The sequence below is a fragment of the Pongo pygmaeus genome, chromosome 1, assembly GCF_028885625.2.
Source record: "Pongo pygmaeus isolate AG05252 chromosome 1, NHGRI_mPonPyg2-v2.0_pri, whole genome shotgun sequence".
Classification (NCBI taxonomy): domain Eukaryota; kingdom Metazoa; phylum Chordata; class Mammalia; order Primates; family Hominidae; genus Pongo; species Pongo pygmaeus.
In genome coordinates, this window is record NC_072373.2 from 23,938,397 (window position 1) to 23,959,369 (window position 20,973).

Consider the following 20,973-nt stretch of genomic DNA (forward strand, 5'->3'; position numbering starts at 1 on the left):
TCCAGCTTTTTTTGTGTTTTTAGTAGAGATGAGGTTTCATCATGTTGGCCAGGCTGGTCTCGAACTCCTGACCTCACGTGATCTGCCCGCCTCAGCCTCCCAAAGTGCTAGGATTACAGACATGAGCCACCATGTTCAGCCTTGTATCTTCTGTAATACCGAGTTTTCCATTCTTTTTTTCCTCCATATATTAAGATTTAAAACTTTATCTTTAGTGAAGTGTACGGCAACTCATTGATTTCTTTTTTTTAATTAAAAACTTTTTTTTTTTTAGAGATGGAGTCTTGCTGTGTTGCTCAGGTTAGTCTTCAACTCTTGGCCTTGAGTGATCTGTTTGCCTTGACCTTACAAAGTGCTGGGATTACTGAACCACAGTGCTTGGCTTAGTTTCTAGGTTTGACATGGTACCTTTAAAAAAATTGTTACATGTTTAGAAGTAAAATGCATAATTTTTTACTATATAGACATCATATAAAAGCATATGTAATATACTTTTAGCTTTTTTTTATCATAAGTACATTTGTTCTCATTTTTCTTTGTCTTAATTTTATTTAAAATGTATGTACTTGTATTTGGCCGGGCGCGGTGGCTCACGCCTGTAATCCCAGCACTTTGGGAGGCTGAGGTGGGCAGATCACGAGGTCAGGAGATTGAGACCATCCTGGCTAACACAGTGAAACCCCGTCTCTACTAAAAATACAAAAAATTAGTCAGGCGTGGTGGCGGGCGCCTGTAGTCCCAGCTACTCGGGAGGCTGAGGCAGGAGAATGGCGTGAACCCGGGAGGCAGAGCTTGCAGTGAGCCGAGATCGCGCCATTGCACTCCAGCCTGGGCAACAGAGCGAGACTCTGTCTCAAAAAAAAAAAGCATGTACTTGTATTTATACCATAAAACTTGTGTTTTTAAAAATGTTTTTCCTTTGCTAATTAACTTAATTTCAGTGTTGGCATTTATATTCTTCAGTTTTCTTAGAGTTTAAAAAAAAATGTAATCGCTGTTATTGAGTACTTACTGTATGAAACCTTTATTAACTCATTTAACACTGATAGAACTGTTATCTCCATTTTATAGATGAGGAAATTAAGCCACAGAGAGTTAAGTGACTTGCCCAGGGTCACCCAGTCAGTAGAGAGTGGAACTGGGATTCCATCTCAGGCAGTCTGGTTCCAGAGCCCATGGTTTTTAACCAGTAAGCTCTTATACATAACTCTTTGTAATGGTTAACTTTTGAACTGAAGCTTATATTTGAATTTTCCAAATGTTAACGTGTGAGTGAGTAATTTATTTTTCCTTGTGATTTCATTGTTTAGGGGGTCTTTACTTTCTGAAAATGATTGGCATAAGAACAAGATCTTGTAGGATGAATTGACCTAGAACATTTCAGAGATAATAGTACATAGTTGGGGTCGGGAGAAAAGGCTTTATTTGGGTTTAATCTTGAAAAATGAAACAAAATTATGAAAACATTCATGTTATGGTTGCAACTATGTGTTAAATTATTAGAACGAAAGAAGAATGAATCAAGTGTTGGTTGCTTAAAAAATCTTACCTAATTTTTCTGAGAAAATTGTAAGATCACATGAAACTATCCATGTTATGGTGGACTTTTGCAGTATGATCATAAAGACAGTCCTTTTTGCCAAAATATTCAAGGGCTTCATTAGTTTTCCTAACTTTACTTTGATTCTCAGATTTTCTTTTGACGTCCTGGTAATGTCATCTTTGTTAGTTCTCCAGTTATTAATTTACAATCTGTTAAAATGCTTTCAGCTCCAAGTAACTGTTTAAGACTTAGAGTGCTTAAATATTGAGAAAATTTGTCTCATGTAATTAGAGGTCCAGAGGTAGGGTAGGCTCCACACATACTACAGTCAGTGGGTCACTGATGTCTTTGAGGACACAGGTACATTTTGCCATCTTTGGTGTTCACTCATCTTTATATTGGTAACAAGTAGACGATAGGGCTTCCAGGATTCACATTGAGACCCAGTAATTCTTGGAGGAAGTAGGACCATCCTTCTTGTGTGTGTGTGTGTGTGTGTGTGTTTTAATCCCGCCATAGTCCATTTTGTGCTGCTATAACAGATACCACAGTCTGGGTAATTTATAAAGGAAAGAGATTTATGTGGTTCACAGTTCTGGAGGCTGAGAAGTCCAAGATCAAGGGGTTGCATCTGGTGAGGGCCTTCTTGCTGTCTCATAACATGGTGGAAGGCGTCACAGAGCAAGATGGTGTATGCTCAAAACAGAAAAAAGGGGTTGAATTCCTGTGGTAACTAACCCACTACCGTCATAATGTTATTAATCGATTGATGGGGGTGGAATGCCCATGGCCGAATCACTTAGTACTGTTACAGTTAAATTTCAACATGAGTTTCAAAGATTCAAACCATAGCAACTCTCTTAAGGTATCATTTACATAAAGCTAAATGCATAAATCATGTATACATATAGCTTGGTAAGTTTTTACTATGTATACATACCTGTGTAGCCACCAACCAGGTCTGGATATAGAACACACTTAGGCCATTAAGTTCCCTCATGCCCCTTCCCAGTCAGTATCTTTCCAAATACTCATTTTTTTCAGTTGCTTTGTAAAGAGTTTTCATCATTTTCAGTGACTTCATAAAGGCCTGCATCTTTTGGAATGTTTGCACTTTCACTTTGTAGATGATATGCATTGTGTTGCTTTGTAATTGAAATAACCTGTCAATCATTGAGAGACAGGGCAAAGGTGAAATGGCCTGACGTAGAGGCTAATGCTGCTTTGGGAGGGATGTTTAATGGGGACTGATATTATAAATGTTTAGTTCATTAGTGGATATTTTTGTGTTAAGAATACTTTCGCTTCCCTGGCAGCTTCTGTGTCTGATAATGAACTTTCATTTTAAGACCCTTGTACCTATTTTGTTCTGTATTACATTTTTACATATATGTTTTTCTAGATTCTCTAATTTATTGCATTGGTCTATTACTCCTATGCAATCTGTTAGCTGTGAGCCGTTAGATCTTTATGAAATTTAGATTTGATCAGCTCAGCCTTGAGTCTGAGCTACTTCAGTGCCTTCCCATTGCTCTTGGAATTAAGACCAAGCTCCACCAACTTCCTCCTCCTTATGGCCTAAGTCCTGCATGATTTTACTTTCTCAGTGATTCCAAAGTAAGTAAAATGACCCAATAAGAAAAATCCTCAACAATAACTTACAAAAAAGTAAAAATGTACGTAGAAATGACCCATTGCCTTAGACTTACAGTTTAGTGGGGGAGGAGACATTAATTTTCAAGAGCTGGCAGAGCACAGTGGCTCATGCCCATAATCCCAGCAGTTTGGGAGGCCAAGGTGGGTGGATCAGTTGAGCCCAGGAGTTCAAGACCAGCTTAGGCAACATGGTCTATCTCTACAAAAAATACAAAAAATAATATTAGCTGGGTGTGGTGGCGCACACCTGTAGTCCCAGCTATACTCAGGAGGTTGAGGTTAGGAGGATCACTTGAGCCTGGAAGGTTGAGGCTGCTTTTTTTTCAAGGTGTTTGCATTTTGGGGTTAGTCAAGTTTAATAGAATCAGCACTGACTTCAGAGCCATTCTGCTATTTACTGGCTGTGAAACCTTGACTTTCCCAAACCTTAATTTCTTTTTCTGCAAAATGGGATTAATAATTCATTGCCTTGTTTTGAGATTTGCCATAATGTAGTTAGAGTTTTTATGGATTGGGCATATTCTGTTTATTGTTTTCTTTGTGTTGTATGATGAGATTAAAACAAAAAATAAAGTTCAAGCTTCTGAATGTTGTTTTGCCTTTTTTCTTGCTTGCTTGCTTGCTTTTTCTTGTTTTGAGACAGGGCCTGACTGTTACACAGGCTGAAATGCAGTGGTGCGATCATAGCTCACTGCAACCTGGAACTCCTGGGCTCAAGCCATCCTTGCACCTTGGCTTCCTAAGTAGCTGGGACTGTAGGCACCTGCCATCACACCCACTGTTGCCTTTTTTTAACTTTTAATGTGAAAGTTTTTTTAACTTTTAATATGAAAGTTTCTGTTTTTTAGGCACTCTGAAAGCAAATAGCCAGTTAAATTCTTAGAGTACCTGTATTTTAAAATGTTTATGATTTAAGATGAATATTTAAATTAAAAACCAGCACCCAGACATAGAATGGTTATTTGCATTACTTAGAACAAGTTCTCCCCCTAGATCTGTCACCCTACCTTCCCTTCATAATGTGTGGTTCCCGTGTGGTCAGCCATCCTATCTAAACTTTCTCCTGAAAAAAAGGCCATGCACGGTGGCTCACGCCTGTAATCCCAGCACTTTGGGAGGCTGAGGCGGGTGGATCATTCGAGGCCAGGAGTTCTAGACCAGCCTGGCTAATTGGTGAAACCCCGTCTCTACTAAAAATACAAAAATTAGCTGGGCATTGATGGTGCATGCCTATAATCCCAGCTACTCGGGAGGCTGAGGTATGAGACTAGTTAGAACCCGGGAGGCAGAGGTTGCAGTGAGCAGAGATTGCACCACTTCACTCCAGCCTGGGCGACAGAGTGAGACCCTGTCTCACAACCAAGCAACAACAACAGAAAACAAAAAACAAAAAACCATCTACTGAAAAAAACCTTCCCCTGCACCCTGGGGCACACAGAAGAGATGTCTTAACTTGGCATTCAGGGCCCTCGAGAAACAGTTCAGTGCCTTTCAATACTCCCCATGTGAATTCACTTCAGAATGGTCGTTTATTGTTTTCCAAAGGTACCCGTGAAGTTTCAGTTTCATTACTTTTATTCTCTCTGTCTTCTGGAAAGCTGCCTTCTTTGTGCTCACCTCAATCCCATTCTTGCTTTAGTTTTCTCTTCTGGTGTGTCTTTAGTGATCGTTCCAGGCTGAGTCTCTCTGTTTTCATAGTCTTTGTTGACTAGCTCTTTTGGTATGTCATACATACATTTTTCCCTTAAAAAAATGGAGTATAAGCTCATGACACATTTCTCTGACTGCTTTATATCATGCTGGGTTCAATGAGACACTATTAATAACTTTTTTGAATAAATTAAAAAACTAAACTCTTGACTATTGATTGTTTTTGGCCTTCTCATTTTATTCTTTATTTATTGTAGAGATGAGGGTCTTGCTGTGTTGCCCAGGTTGGTCTCAAATTCCTGGCTTCTAGCAATCCTCCCACCTCAGTCTTCCAAAGTGCTGGAATTATGGCTGTGAGCCACTGCACCCTCATTTTATTCTTTAGCTAAATCATCTGATTTTTAATAAAGGTATTGGGACAGTACTTTAAACAATTTTATATTGTACATAGGATGTTTTGGTAAGTGACAAAGTGAAGATGTCATGGTGTATAACATTTTAACCAAAATTTTCAATATGCACTTGAAAATGTAAAGACAAGACATCAGAAATATTTGGTTTTATTTTTCCTGCCTGGAAATATTATACAAAATAAGAATCTTGTCACCCAATCAGCAGTTCTGTTTCCCTTTAACATATTGACTGTTAGTTTTTTCTGAGTCTGTAAAAAGTTACTAAATTAGAAACTAATATAGTAAGGGCTTTACAAAAACTTTACATAAATTTATGCAGATCTTGGGTACACTTCTGAGGTAGGCAGTTAATTTTTTGTGACCTCCACATCTACTCTTACCCTGTTTTCATAAATGCTCCCATCATTATCAGCTAGGGTTCTCCAGAGAAACAGAACCATTATTTGTTTATTTAAAGGAATTGGCTTACATGATTATGGGAGCTGGTAAGTCTGAAAATTGTAAGGCCAACAGGCAGGCTGGAAACTCAGGCAAGAATTGATGTTGCATCTTGAGTCTGAAATTTGCAGAGCAGGTCAGTAAGCTGGAAACTCAAACAGGAGGATTTCTGTGTTACAGTTTTGAGACAGAATTGCTTTCTCTGGCTTGGGTTTGCTGGCAGTCTTTGGCATTCCTGGGCTTCTAGGTCCATCACTTCAGTCTCATGCTTCTGCAGTCACATGGCTGTCTTTTCCTGTCTGTCTTCAGTTGATGTTTTCTTCCTCTTATGAAGACACCAGCCATATTGGATTAAGGGGTCCGGTGTGACCTCATCTTAACTAATTACATCTGCAAAGACCCTGCTTGTAAAAGAGGTCACATCGTGATGTACTGAGGGTTAGGACTTCAACATCAACCTCTTGCCTGAGTTTCCTCTTTGGGTATGGACCACAATGATCTCATTCATCTCTCTCATTAGTCAGATGAACTAATTGTCTCAGATGTCAGATACAGAGGGAGACATGCATGCACACATTAAAAATAAATATATGCAAAGATTCCACAGTAAAGCAGCTAGAGCTAATGAACGAATTCAGCAAAATTGCAGGGTACAAGATCGTCACACAAAAATCAGTTATTTCTATACACCTACGATGAACAACTGAAAAAAATTAAACCAATTTCAGGCTAGGTGTGGTGGCTTGTGCCTGTAATTCTCAGCACTTTGGGAGGCTATGATGGGAGGATCACTTGAGGCCAGGAATTTGAGACCAGCCTGGGCAACATAGACTGTCTCTTTAAAAATAAATTTTATATAAAAACAAGTTCATTTACAGTAGCATCTAAAGAAATAAACACCTAGGAATAAATTTAACCAAGGAAGTAAAAAACTTATACACTGAAACTATAAAATATTGCTGAAAGAAAAGGCTTCAATAAATAGACTTTGTCTTCATGAATTTGATATTGACTTGATAATTGTTAAGACATGATATTTGATAAGACTTGATATTGTTAAGGTGACAGTACTACTTAAATTGATATGCAGACACAATGTAATCCTTATCAAAATCCCAATGGCATTTTTTGCAAAAATAATTCATACGGAATTTGAAGGGACCCCAAATAGCCAAAATAATCTTGAGAAAGAACAAAGTTGGAGGAGACACTTCCCGATTTCAGTTACACTAATCAACTGCACTTCCCGATTTGCAGTTACACTAATCAAAACAAGTAAAGGCATAGTAAGGACAGACCTATAGACCAGTGAATAGAATAGAGAGCCCAGTAAACCCTCACATTCAATAGATTTTTGATGATGGTGACAAGAACTTTCTCCTGAGAGAATGGATAATCTTTTCAGATGACGCTAGGGAAATGATATTCCCAGGTCTTTTCAAAGAGAGTTTAGTGTTTTTTTCTTAAAACATCAGTGCCTACTTTCAGAGTTTCTCAACCTCAACACTATTGATGTTTGGGGCCAGATAATTCCCTGTTACAGGGTTGTACTGTGAATTGTGGGATGTTTAGCAGTATCCCTAGTTTGTACCCACCAAATACCAGTAGCACACCCCTTAACCTTTCTCTCCCAGAAGAGACAACCAGAATGTCTCTACATACTGCCAGATGTTTATGAGGGCTAAAATCACTCTTGGAGAACCTCTTTAAATTCTGTAAAATGTCAGCAACTACTATATAAGTTACACATTTAAAAAAATATGTTCAACATATTTTAAACTCTTAAATGCTTTATGTTTAAGTTAGATGAGGTGGCATTCATGCCGTTTCCTACTTTTATTACAAAATGCACATATCTGTTTGGTTGCTTAGACTTTAACAGGCTAGCCTAGTACCCCAACCACAATTTATAAGCAGTTTCAAGAAAGAAAATCAGTTTGTATCCTAAATATCATAAGCTCATTTATAAATTGGAACTGACTGAAGAAAAAAAAAATCAGCTTTTGAATTTTAACGTAAGTGAAATGGAAAAAATAAAACACTTTTAAAGAAGTTGAGGTACTTCATTGTTAATTTATTGCAAGTACTTAAAATAAACTTATTTTTAAAGATTAGCTTTTGAGTTCCAAAGACCTGATATTAAATGTCCTTACTGATCCAGAGGCCTGATAGCGGAATATCCAAAACATGCCTGCCACAGGGTATAAGTCCTTCGCCACAGACCAGAGTATCTCTGAGGCTAACCTTTGGGTAATGTTTGTTGACATCTGGTGCAAATTAAGTGGTCTAACCAATTACATATGATAACTTTGATAAGTAATATTAATAGATATTATTTGTTGAATATTTAAAGATAGGCCAGGCAACTTCACATGGATCATTTCATTTAATGGATTCGAATAAGCCATGAGATTCATGTCATCATTGCTATTTTACAGTGTAGAAAACCAAGGCTTAGGATACTTAAGTGACTTGGCTGAAGTCATACAGTAGATAAATGACAGCTGAAGTTCAGATCTAAGTCCTGCATAACTCCAAAGTCCTTGCTCTTAATACTTTCTATAGCCTCTTATTATTTTACCTTTCAATGCTGTTTCTCAAATTTCATTTTTCATCCTTAAGATCACATCCAGCGCTGTCTCAAGTCTCATGTTGGAGTTTGTGTTGGAAGCAGTAGGAAATATGGCAGTTGGGCTGGGGTGTTAAAGATTTTGAGTGACAGTTGGCCGGGCGCGGTGGCTCACGCCTGTAATCCCAGCACTTCGGGAGGCAGAGGCAGGCGGATCACGAGGTCAGGAGATCAAGACCATCCTGGCTAACATGGTGAAACCCCGTCTCTACTAAAAATACAAAAAAAAAAAAAAAAAATTAGCCAGGTGTGGTGGCAGGTGCCTGTAGTCCCAGCTATTCAGGAGGCTGAGGCAGGGGAATGGCGTGAACCTGGGAGGCGGAGCTTACAGTGAGCCAAGCTTGCGCCACTGCACTTCAGCCTGGGTGCTGGGCGAAAGAGCGAGACTCCATCTCAAATAGAAAAAAAAAAAAAAAAAAGACTTTGAGTGACAGTTTAAGGAACAGAACTAACATGCCACATACTTCCTGTACATTATGTCTTCCGGTCCACAAGCCACCATACAGGGGACATGTCTTCATTAATGTCAAGCCTGCATGGTTAGTAAGTAGTGGCACCTAGACCTGAACCCAGCTTTGTCTCATTTCCAAGCCTATATGCACCTTACCCTAAGTGTTTTATTCAAAATAATTTGAACTTTTCCAGTGGATTAATGACTTCCAGTTTGTGAGCCCTGGGGGGCATCTGCGCCATTCCTTTAAAGAATAGTTGAACCCCGAGTTATAGCAAGATTTGTCTGTAATCCAAAGATGCCAGCCTTTACATGCATTATATTTCAAGTATATGTAGATGCTTTTCTGATAATGTATAGATTCATTTAAAAGCTTGCAAATTTAATGTGCTTTTAAATCACATTTTTTTCAGTCAACATATACAGTATTAAAAGTAGAGCAATTATTCATGAAGTTGAAGGGTCTTTTCATCTTTGGAAATGTTGAAAACCACTTTTTTTTTTTTGAGACGGAGTCTCGCTGTGTCACCCAAGTTGGAGTGCAATGGCGCGATCTTGGCTCTCTGCAGCCTCTGCCTCCTGGGTTCAAGAGATTCTCTTGCCTTAGTCTCCTGAGTAGCTGAGATTACAGGCACCTGCCACCATGCCCAACTAATTTTTGTATTTTCAGTAGAGATGGGATTTCTCCACTTGGCCAGGCTGGTCTTGAATTCCTGACCTCAGATGATCTGCCCGCTTTGGCCTCCCAAAGTGCTGGGCTTACAGGTGTGAGCCCCTGCACCCAGCTGAGAACCAGTGTTCTACATAGATTTTTTCTCTATTTAATCTGTTTCTTAGGCGGATATTGGCAGCCATTTAACATTCTCAAAATAAAGGAGGAAACCTCTAAACAATGAAAGTATTTAAAGCTACGGCAAGAATAACTGCAATCTTGTTTTTTGTTCTCTAGGTGAAGTAGAATTTTGTGAAAAAACCAAAATGTTTTGTGAATTGTTACTAGTTACCTACAAAGGCAATCCATAAAAATAGTACAAACAAATTGTGAGTAGGAGAAAAACTTAAACTGTTAGGACATTATAGTCTTTTCTTATAAATTATAATTTTTAGAAAATAAACTGAAAGGATCAAATGATGTCTTTAAAATTAGGAAACAAAATCTGTGGGTATGCTATTACCTAGGATTAAAAAAACAAAACAACTAACTCTTGCTAGATGATGCTTTCAAAAGAAATGTAGTCGAAAAATGAGCACTGGCACTTTTTGCTGGTACATGGAGAAACTTTGAGAGTGAAGGCATATTAATACTTTCAAGTTGTAAATAGGCTGGAATTTGGGCTTGTGATTTTATAGTTTTAGAATTTATATCATTAGACTTTTAATATTAGATATTAGTTTATGCAATTTTTTTTTTTTTTTTTTTGAGAGACGGCATCTTGCTCTGTCACTCAGGCTGGAGTGTAGTGGTGCGATCTCGGCTCACTGCAACCTCCGCCTACGGATTTCAAGTGATTCTCTTGCCTCAGCTTCCCAAGTAGCTGGGACTACAGGCGTGTGCCACCACACCCAGCTAATTTTTTTTTTTTTATAGTAGAGACAGAGTTTCACTATATGTTGGTCAGGCTGGTGTCAAACTCCTGACCTCAGGTAATCCACGCGCCTCCCAGAGTGCTGGGATTACAGGCATAAGCCAAAGTGTCTGGCCTTTATACAGATTTGTTTTGCATACTTCTCAGCCTTGGTGGGGTTAATTGTGGCTTGGCAAATCAAGAAAAGGAGTTCTGTGCTGTTTTCAGACTGCAGAATCTTGTTGCTATGCAACAAAAATTGTCAGTCAGTATAGGGTATAGTAAATTGGTATTCTCTGTCCCTTTTCACCACATGCTCATTTTGTAATCTGAGAGAAGTGGTTTGGGGCTAGTTTGCAAGGTTTTATTTTAAAACAAGCATTTAAAAAATTTTGTTGCTATTTGTAATTGGTTATATTTAAGGTCTGTGAAGTCTTTCTGTACTTATTAGAAGATACAATAAAATGCTAGTGTTCAAAGGGTTTATAGATCTGTTTCCAAGTTGTTTCAGGTTAGAGCAGTATATTTTTGTTTTGTTGCTGTAACGGGTAATATTGCCAACTTCCAAAGAGTAAATTTTAGCTTGAGAATTCAAGTTGTATAATTTGAACATCAGAAGTTTATTGTAAGCACATCATATTATTTTAAAATTTATTTTTGAAAAACATGAACCCAAAGAAACGCTTTTAGTGATAAAGTTTTTTTAATAGGAACCCTAAACTTGTATGAAGTCTCATGTATGATAATTTATTTTCTGCCAGGAGAAATTAAAATGCCCTTATAGCAAATGGGTGATAGCTAATAGCCTTTTAAAAATGAGATAAAATATATATAACACAAAATTTACCATTTTAACCATTTCGAGTGTTTCACATAGTTGTGCGTATATCACCTGTTCACCTCCTGGATAACAATCTTCTGCATCCCATTTAGTAACTTAGTCCAGACTGTCTTCTAAATCCTTTAATTCATTTAATTTTCATAAGAACCCTATATGTATGATAAGTACTTTTGTTCCAAATGAGAAGAGTGAGGCACAAAAAGGAACACAAAAGTAGTAATTAGTGGAGTCGGAATTCAAACACCAACAGTCCAACTCTTCTGTGCTCTCAACTATTATGCGATGTTACCCTCTTTTGGAATTACTTTCTGTTTTGTTTAGTGGGTAAGAGCATTGATTTAAAAAAAATTACTTTCTGTAGCTTTTCCAAGTAAAGTTAATACAGTTTAACAGCATTTTGGACTGTTAACGAATTTAGTTTGGCTATAAACCTCTGCAATCTTCTAGACATTTTTTTTTCTAAATAGTTCAAAAGGATGCAGTTTATATTATTTTATATTGTGTTATTTGTATATGAAATTATACATATTATGGTTAATTATATAGAAAGGACTTACTTTCCTTTTTCAGTTTGTTTCTGGACCATTTTTCATGCCATTCCTTCCAATAGAGAATGCAAATCATTTTCTGGTCATTTAATATAAATAGGAAGGTACACTTGTTGTTAGAGAATTTTAATATTATGCCATCCAAAGACTAAAGCCAGTTGGCATTGCATCATCTACTTAGTATTCTCTAAATTTATGATCTTCTTTTTCATGAATAATCTGGAGTTAATTGTAGTATTGGCAGTTTAGAATAAAGAGCAATAGGGAGGAGTAAAAAGGGAGAAAAACATTGCAAGGAGTCATTTAACTTCCAATTGATGAATAGGGATGAGTTTTTGCAGACTCTGCTTTTTTTCTGCCATGTAATATCTCTACTACCATTCTTAAGCATCCTTAAGGAGCTTACCTTCCCTTCTTTGATTTTTTTTTCCCCACCTTCTACTTTTTTTTTTGGGACAGGTTCTCACTCTGTCGCCCAGGCTGGAGTGCAGTGGCATGATCTCGGCTCACCGCAACCTCTGCTTCCCGGATTCAAGCAATTCTCCTGCCTCAGCCTCCTGAGTAGCTGGTATTATAGGTGCACTCCACTACCACCTGGCTAATTTTTGCATTTTTAGTAGAGATGGGGTTTCACCATGTTGGCCAGGCTGGTCACGATTTCCTGACCTCAAATGATCCACCTGCCTTGGCCTCCCAAAGTGCTGGGATTACAGGCGTGAGCCACAGCGCCCAGCCTTTCCCTGCCTTCTTTTTTTTCTTCCGAGATGGAGTCTTGCTCTGTCACCCAGGCTGAAGTGCAGTGGCGTGAGCTCAGCTCACTGCAACCTCTGCCTCCCGGATTCAAGCGATTTTCCTGCCTTAGCCTCCCAAGTAGCTGGTATTACAGGCACTGTCCACCACGCCCATCTAATTTTTGTATTCTTAGTAGAGATGACGTTTTACCATGTTGGCCAGGCTGGTCTCGAACTCTTGACCTCGTTATCTGTCCGCCTTGGCCTCCCAAAGTCCTGGGATTACAGTTGTAAGCCACTGCGCCTGGCCCATATTTCTGTCTTGCTCAACCAGACTTACTCTCTAGTCAGTTTGCTTTTCATATCTGTTCACAGTTGCACCATCTTTTTTTTTTTTTGAGACGGAGTTTCGCTCTTGTTGCCCAGGTTGGAGTGCAATGACGCGATCTCCACTCGCCACAACCTCCGCCTCCCAGGTTCCAGCAATTCTCCTGCTTCAGCCTCCCGAGTAGCTGGGATTACAGGCATGCACCACCATGCCTGGCTAATTTTGTATTTTTAGTAGAGACGGGGTTTCTCCATGTTGAGGCTGGTCTCGAACTCCTGACCTCAGGTGATCTGCCCACCTTGGCCTCCCGAAGTGCTGGGATTACAGGCGTGAGCCACTGTGCCCGGCCTAGTTGCAGCATCTTTTAAAAAAATTTTCTTCTTTTATTTTTGTGCGTTTATATATGTGTGATTATACTTGATACATTTTTTGCCTTGTTCATTTGATATGTTTTGCATTTTCTATGTTTTTAAAAAACTTAGAATTTTATTAGTTGTATATTTCACTGTAATTTACCTACTTCCTTTAAAATGGCTATTTATGTGGTTTGCAGTGATTTTGTGTAATGAATAATGCTTTTATGAACCCAAAGGTTTTTTTCCCCTCCTAATTGCAGACTAATTCCTTAAGATGGATTTCCAGAAATAGTATTAGATCCCTGAAGAAATAGAAACGGTTTTAAAAGCTCTTGAATCCTATTGCCAAAATGCTTTCCAAAAGTGTTGTACCAGTTTTCATGCCAGCCAGCAAATATATGGAGTGTCCATTTCACCTCAGCCAGCAATAGGAGGGAATGTTTTGATGCTGACCTTTAAATCTAAGAATTGATTTACAGCTCTGCTGGGCTTCTATCCTGAATTACACCCAGAATTATAATCGTGGTTGAGATTGGATTAGAAAGAAGGAAAGCCTGGTTTACCAGTTTCTGCCCCTTCAGCTGCTTATATTCTGTTTTGCCCAGTTAAGGTGAATTCTTTTGGAAACATGAAGTAACTGCCTTTTTCTGCTTTTCAGTCCCCTTAATAATTTTGATAAGTTGGTAGGGGACAAAACAGTGTATGTTTATAGGTTGGTAGGGGACAAAACAGTGTATGTTTCACATGACATTTCCCTTGATTGCTGGGGTAGGTTTGGCTCTCTTCTCCACTCCACCACTGGGCTTGGTGTGTCTGGGGGCGTCTGAAAGTTACATTCAGTAGCCACCTTGTCCAGGGGTGCTAATTAGATGTAGCCTGAGTCACTGCTACTTCTTTAGCTAGAAAATCATTAACAACTCTGGAGGTAAAGTAGCTTTTCCCTAAGAACTTGTTAGATAATTTAGTATTAAGTATGGATGGAAAATTTTCTCCCTGAATAGGAGGGTCAGGGGACACCATTCCTACTGAAAGTTGATAACAGGAAGGTCTTATCTGGTCTCCTTTGGCCTCATAACAGCATTCAGCACCGTTGACCATTCTGGCCTCGAGCCACTTTGCAGTGATTTTAAGCTCCCTTGGTTCTCTCCTTATCTCATTGGCTGTATCTCTTGTTCCTTTCCTCCCTTTTCATTTTCTTCTCCCCATCAGTCTTCCCCTCCTCCACAATGTTACTCATTCCCTGGGCTTTACAGCCTGTGTGCTGCTTATTCCTAGATTTATTTTTTACCTAGCTCTTGCTCCTGAGCCCTAGATAAATAAGCTGGCACCTTAATTTTCTTTGTATAACTAATAGGCACCTTAAATACCAGGTGTCCAAATCAGGATGTTGTGATATTTTCATACATGCTTATACTTAGATAGGTGTTTGAGTAACATTTTTCCCAAAGTTTCAACCATAAAAATAACGTAGGGGGCTAAATTATAGATAATATCAATTTAAGACATATTGTATTAAAACCATCTTTCTCATTTTGTAAACTGTAGAGCCCACAATTTTTCTTCTGATAGGCCAGAAGAAAGTTTACCTATTTCTTTCCCAATGACTGAGAACAAAAATTCTCAGAGGATTTTATTTATGTGTTTTTCTCATATGATATGTACTTGTGTCATGAAATGCCATTCCTCTTTCTCAGTTTAGCGTTTCATATGTCAGCTGACAATGATTTGAACTGTATTGCATGGTGATACAATTTGCCCACTCAGCTCATTTTCACTAGTATCAATGCCTTTGTAGTGTATTTATTTGGATGCTATTGTGGTTTTGCCTTTATAAAAAAGAGTAGAGAATAGAAGAAAGGAAATGTTAATGCTAACACAGTTGAGATAAAGATGGAAGTCACTTGGTTTTCCAAAGTGGTAATGCTTCGGTGTTTTAGTCTGTTCTTGCTGCTATAACACAACATCCTAGACTAGGTAATTTATAAACACAAATTTATTTCTCACAGTTTTGGAGCCTGGGAAGCCCAATATTAAGTTGCCAAGAGATTCGGTGTTTGATTGAATGCTGCTCTCTGCTTCATAGATGGCGCCTTGTTGCTGCATTCTCACATGGTAGAAGGCGCAAAGGCAGGAGGGCCTAGCTCTTTTTTAAGGGCATAAATGCCATTCACGAGGTTGGAGGCCTTGTGACCTATTCACCTCCCAAAGGCCCCACCTTGCAATATCATCACCTTGGTGATTAGTTTCAACATAGGGATTTTGGAGAGACACATACATTCAAACTGTAGCATTTAATCTCAGTAGAATGATACCCAGTTTGTACTTAAGCTGACTGTTTATCAGACAAGATTTTTTTGTTGGCACTGATAGAAACTCAAGTTAGTTCTCCTGGTAGAGTCAAAGTGAGAGTTGCTGGAGCTAGGGCAGCTTGAGGACCTCAAGGATGAGAACAGAGCTGACCATTTTGGTTAAGTAGGAGTTACTTTCTCATATTTGCTTAGCTTTATTTTTTTTTTCCCTGCAGTCTTTCTTCATGGTTTTTCTAGATTGCCATTATTCCAGCTTTCATAAGTGGAGAGTCAAAGGATGTTTCCTGTAATCTTCAGGGAGGAAAATCCTGAAGAAGACTGGTAAGGTCCGACTTGCATCTTTGTCCCTTCTTCTCTAATGGAAGATGAGGTACTGTGATGGGCACCAATGAGTAGAAGGAACAGAGTTCTAAAATGGAAGAAGGAATGCTGGCAATGGATATCTATTATGATAATTCAACTAAAGAGGACAATAGCAAAATTAAGTTATATTTTAAAAATACAGGAGGCCAGGTGTGGTGGCTCATGCCTGTAATCCCAGCACTTTGGGAGGCCGAGGTGGGTGGATCACCTGGGGTCAGGAGTTTGAGACCAGTCTGACCAACATGGTAAAACCCTGTCTCTCTAAAAATACAAACAATTAGCTGGGCATGTTGGCACATGCCTGTAATCCTAGCTAGTTGGGAGGCCGAGAATCGCTTGAACCCAGGAGGTGGAGGTTGGGGTGAGCTGAGATCATGTCATTACACTGCAGCCTGGGCAACAAGAGCGAAATTCCATCTCAAAAAATAAACAAAAATACAGGAAACGTGTTGACTGTTTTAGTAATCTTTTATATTGACAGGACCATAGAGTTTGTGGAGGAATGTAGCTTGCAAGACTTCTTTTTTTAAAAAGAAGAAAAAGCGGGAGTTCAACTATGTCTTAAGATATTTCTTAAAGAAAATTGATAAGACAACGTCTCATTTCTTGCAAAGTGTCTGAGCAGTTTTTAAAAATTATTTTTGTCTGCTAAATATTGCTTGAGGTGTGCCAAGAAGACTAGAATTTGAGCTAAGAATTTAAGAAAATTAACTTTATCTGCATTTCATGTTTACTTTATCTTGTTTTAAGTGATCGCTTATACCGTAGCTTTTAAAACTAAACATTCATAGCCTAACTAAGGATTTTTCATATCTTTTGACTCTTGGAATGAAAACCCATTTTGAAAATAAGCCTATTGCTCAGCTCTTCTGCTTTCACATTCTTTTCAGGAACAGGTTATGTGTGAGAATAGGGACACTGGAATTCCGAACATCCAACATCCCCATTGTTGACCACAGTTCTTCACCATGAGCTGTCTGTCACATTAGGGGGTGAGCCATTTCACATCCCACCAGGTTAGGTGAGCACTTAGTCCTTAGCTTTCCCGTTTATTTGGTGATGCAGTCATGTAGAAACCATGTAAGATTGTGACCTGGGAAGAATCAACCCTGTGACAGATAACACAAGCAGAATCCTGGGGTATTTTCCTTTTAGGGGACCTTAATCTCGGCTTCTTCATCCCTGGTGGATAGAGTCCAGTGTTGAGATCAGAGCATCCTTTCATTGTCTAGGACAGGTTGTAGCTAAGATTACAGACCTGCACCACCATACCTGGGGAATTTTAATTTATTTTTAAAATATCTATTTATTTATTTATTTGTCGATTGATTTAGTGGCAGGGTCTTACTCTGTTGCCCAGGTTGGAATGCAGTGGTGTGATCTCAGCTCACTGCAATTTCTGCCTCCCAGGTTCAAGCGATTCTCCTTCCTCAGCCTCCCAAGTAGCTGGTATTACAGGCGCCCACCACCCCGCCCAGCTAATTTTTGTATTTTTAGTATAGACGCGGTTTCACCATGTTGGCCAGGCTGGTCTCAAACTTCTGACCTCAAGTGATCTGCCTGCCTCAGCCTCCCGAAATGCTGGGATTACAGGTGTGAGGCACCATGCCTGGCCATATTTATTTTAAAAATATTTCTTTGTCCTTTTCTTCCTCTATCAACTAATCTTAAAATTGTTTTTTCTGAAGACAGGGTCTTGCTGTGTTGCCCAGGCTGGTCTTGAACTCGTGGCCTTAAGCAGTTCTCCTGCCTTGGCCTCCCAAAGTGCTGGAATTATAGGCATGAGCCACTGTACCCAACCTATGAAGCTTTTAGTATTTAAAGTTTTTGTGTTTTTCAAGAGATTTGCTGCAGCCATAAAAAAAGAACAAAATCATGTTCTTTGCAGCTGGAGGCCATTAGCCTAAGCAAATTAATATAGAAACAAAAAACCAAATACCGCATGTTCTCACTTATAAGTAGGAGCTAAACATTGGGTACACACAGACACAAAGATGGGAACAATAAACACTGGGGATTCCAAAAGCAGGGGAGGAAGTCAAGAGTGAAAAACTACTTATCGGGTACTGGCTGGGCACAGTGGCTCACGCCTGTAATCCCAGCACTTTGGGAGGCCGAGGTGGGTGGATCACAAGGTCAGGAGATCGAGACCATCCTGGCTAACACAGTGAAACCCCATCTCTACTAAAAATACAAGAAAAAAATTAGCCGGGCATGGTGGCAGGCGCCTGTAATCCCAGCTACTTGGGAGGCTGAGGCAGGAGAATGGTGTGAACCCGGGAGGCAGAGCTTGCAGTGAGCCGAGATTGCGCCACTGCACTCTAGCCTGGGCGACAGAGCGAGACTCCGTCCCCCCCAAAAAAAAAAAACCCAACAAAAAACCCTACTATGTTCACAACTTGGGGGGCAGGAAGCCCAAACCTCAGCATCATGCAATGTACCTGTGTAACAAACCTGCATAACCCTGAATCTAAAAAAAAGAAAAATTTGTTAATGGAAGTATTATCATATTTTTGAATATACAGGTGAAATTATGAGTCTTTGCTGATAAAGACTTAATTTCTTTTTTTCTTTTCTCAGTCACCAGGTTAGTACTGGTGAGCTCAACAACATAAATGAGATAGCCTGTAATCTAACAGCCTTAGGGGAAGCATTTTTACGAATATTAAGCCAAACAGAAAAATTGGGAAATATAATTTAGAAAAACAAAGGAATGAATTTACTTTGCTAATTATAGACAAAATTAAAACCACCTTTATTTTTCTCTAAGCCTATTTTTTCGGAGATCTCTTAAATCCACAGTAAGAACTCTAGTGTCTTGAAAAATTCTAGCTGCCTTTCTTTTGCATTTTAGCATAATCCAGAACCTTTTCTGTAATAAAAAGTTCCCCTACTTTTAAAGCCTTAACTTGCAAGTTTTTCTGCTTCAAGTTGAGAAGGTTCTGTAAACTTGGCCATGGTGGGGGTGGTGGGGTGCAGGATTTCTCTTTATGTCTTATCCCTGTGCCCCTCACTGTTTCTAGTTTTTTCCTTTTGAAATCCATCCTTCGAGTTACTTCCTGGTGCAAATTACTCTCTCTGATGATCCCCTATCCCCCAGCTCTTACAAGCCGCCCTTAAATGCTGAAGGCTTGTGGTTATGTCATTCTGCCATAGTGCTATGGTCTGAATACGTGTATGCTCCCAAGATTCTTAGGTTGAAACCTAACCCCCAAGGTGATGGTATTAAGAGGGTAGGGGCTTTGGGAGGTGATTAGGTCGGGGGAGCTTGCCCCTTTTGCCCTTCTGCCATATTAGGACAAATAGAAGGTGCCATCCATGAACAGCGTGCCCTCACCAAACACCATATCTGTTGGCAATTTGATCTTGGACTTCCCCAGCCTCTAGAGCTGTGAGCAGTACACTCATGTTGTTTATAAATTACTCAGTCTAAGGTATTTTGTTGTAGCAGCAGGAATAACTAAGACACATAGCTTATCAAATATTTAATACAATTTATAACATTTTAACAGCTTTAAAAAAAAAAATAGAGATGGGGTCTTGCCATGTTGCCCAGACTGGTCTCGAACTCCTGCGCTCAGAGGATCCTCCTGCCTCAGCCTCCCAAAGTGCTGGATTATAGGCTTGAGTCACAGTGCCTGGCCAACAGCTTTATTGAGGTATAATGGACATACAATAAATGTCACATATTTAAGGTGTACAATCAAGATAGCAAACATATCTATCACTCCTAATATATAAACATATGAACACAAATTTGAAGGGACATCACCCCATAAGCCTAACACTCAATATGCATAATAACCTTCGGTGTCCTTTTTCAATGAACATAACCCATGGACACTTTTCCATGTTGTTACATGGTCTTAATAATAGTATGACTTTTTAAAGAGTTGAGCAGTGGCATGTTAAAAACATGTTCTTTACACATCTAAGATGATAGTACATAGTTTCATGTTAGAAGTAGAAACATTTTCAGCTTCTTTTGAAGTGAGAGATATGAAGAGAGAGGCTATGAGAGAATCAAAGAGAGCACAGAGAGTTCTCAATGGTCTCCCCTCTTCCAAGGCAAATACTCCTGTTTCCAAGGACTGAGTAGAGCTTTGAGAAGGCGGTTAGGTATGTCACAGAGAGCAACTAATTTCTGATTAGGTGAAACTGAAGCTGTGTACTGAGGTAAATGGTAAATTTAAGAGTGACTGCTTGGGATTTATTCAGTTAGAGGTCCATGTAGCAGGTGGGAAATGTTTGTATTTGATGTATGCAGTTAACAAAAGCCAATGAAGAATTTGGGAGATTGAGTGACTGGGCCCTTATGGTGTATATGTAAAATAATCTTAGTGGTTGATTAAGAGATAGAGTTAAAGAAGTAATTCCCATGGCCATACTGAGTCAGAAGGGTGGTAAGTATAATGAGAATGGTTGGTGTGAAAGGTCACACCAAGGTTCTGGAATTTGGTAATAGGATGATAGCATTTTCACTCTTAAAAAGATGATTAGGCAAATGGACATGGGCGAGGATTTTCCGAAGGAGATTTGTTTTAATTCGGGATACATTTTATCAAATGATAGTATATCACCATAAAGAAGGGGGCTTTCAAAGACTACAAAGGACTATCTCCACACTTTTTTTTCTTTTTTTTGACGGAGTCTAGCTCTGTCACCCAGGCCGGAGTGCAGTGGCGAGATGGCGGCTGACTGCCATCTCTGCCTCCCAGGTTCAAACGATTCTCTTGCCTCAGCCTCCTGAGTAGCTGGGAATACAGGCACCCACCACCATGCCCAGCTAATTTTTGAATTTTTAGTAGAGACGGGGTTTCATCATGTTGGCCAGGCTGGTCTTGAACTCCTGACCTCAGGTGATCCGCCCACCTTGGCCTCCCAAAGTGCTGGGATTACAGGTGTGAGCCACTGCGCCTGGCCCTATCTCCACATTAAGGAACTTATGATCTGATTGAAGTGAACATACCTTCAGAAAATAAGATAGATCTGATAGAAAGTAGCAGGCTGAGATTGAGGCTCCAGATTTGGTAATTGTGTGAAAACAAGAATGAATCAAGTATCCCAAGTTGCATGGAAAAGTAGTGGGTTGTATTAGAGGCCTGGGACCTTTTTTTTTTTTTTTTTTGAGACAGAGTTTTGTTCTTGTTAC

General features: G+C 39.3%; 1 protein-coding gene and 1 long non-coding RNA gene across 26 annotated transcripts in view; one reads left to right on the top strand and one right to left on the bottom strand.

Moving 5' to 3' along the window:
- LOC129044386 (uncharacterized) overlaps positions 1-8,389 on the bottom strand; it is a 126,649-nt gene extending 118,260 nt beyond the window's left edge. The window contains exon 1 of the long non-coding RNA XR_008504664.2: positions 8,282-8,389. This is a non-coding gene — a long non-coding RNA (uncharacterized LOC129044386). The remainder of the gene's footprint in view (positions 1-8,281) is intronic.
- Positions 1-20,973, top strand: part of ENAH (ENAH actin regulator) — a 155,691-nt gene that overhangs the window by 10,992 nt on the left and 123,726 nt on the right. For 4 of the 25 annotated variants that reach the window (XM_063671667.1, XM_063671811.1, XM_054502260.2 and 1 more), the window contains exon 2: positions 15,674-15,779. The exons of the other annotated variants lie outside the window; for them this stretch is intronic. In XM_063671667.1, the coding sequence (XP_063527737.1) occupies positions 15,736-15,779 (44 nt within the window). In that variant the 5' untranslated portion in view covers positions 15,674-15,735. The remainder of the gene's footprint in view (positions 1-15,673; positions 15,780-20,973) is intronic. 25 annotated transcript variants of the gene reach the window in all.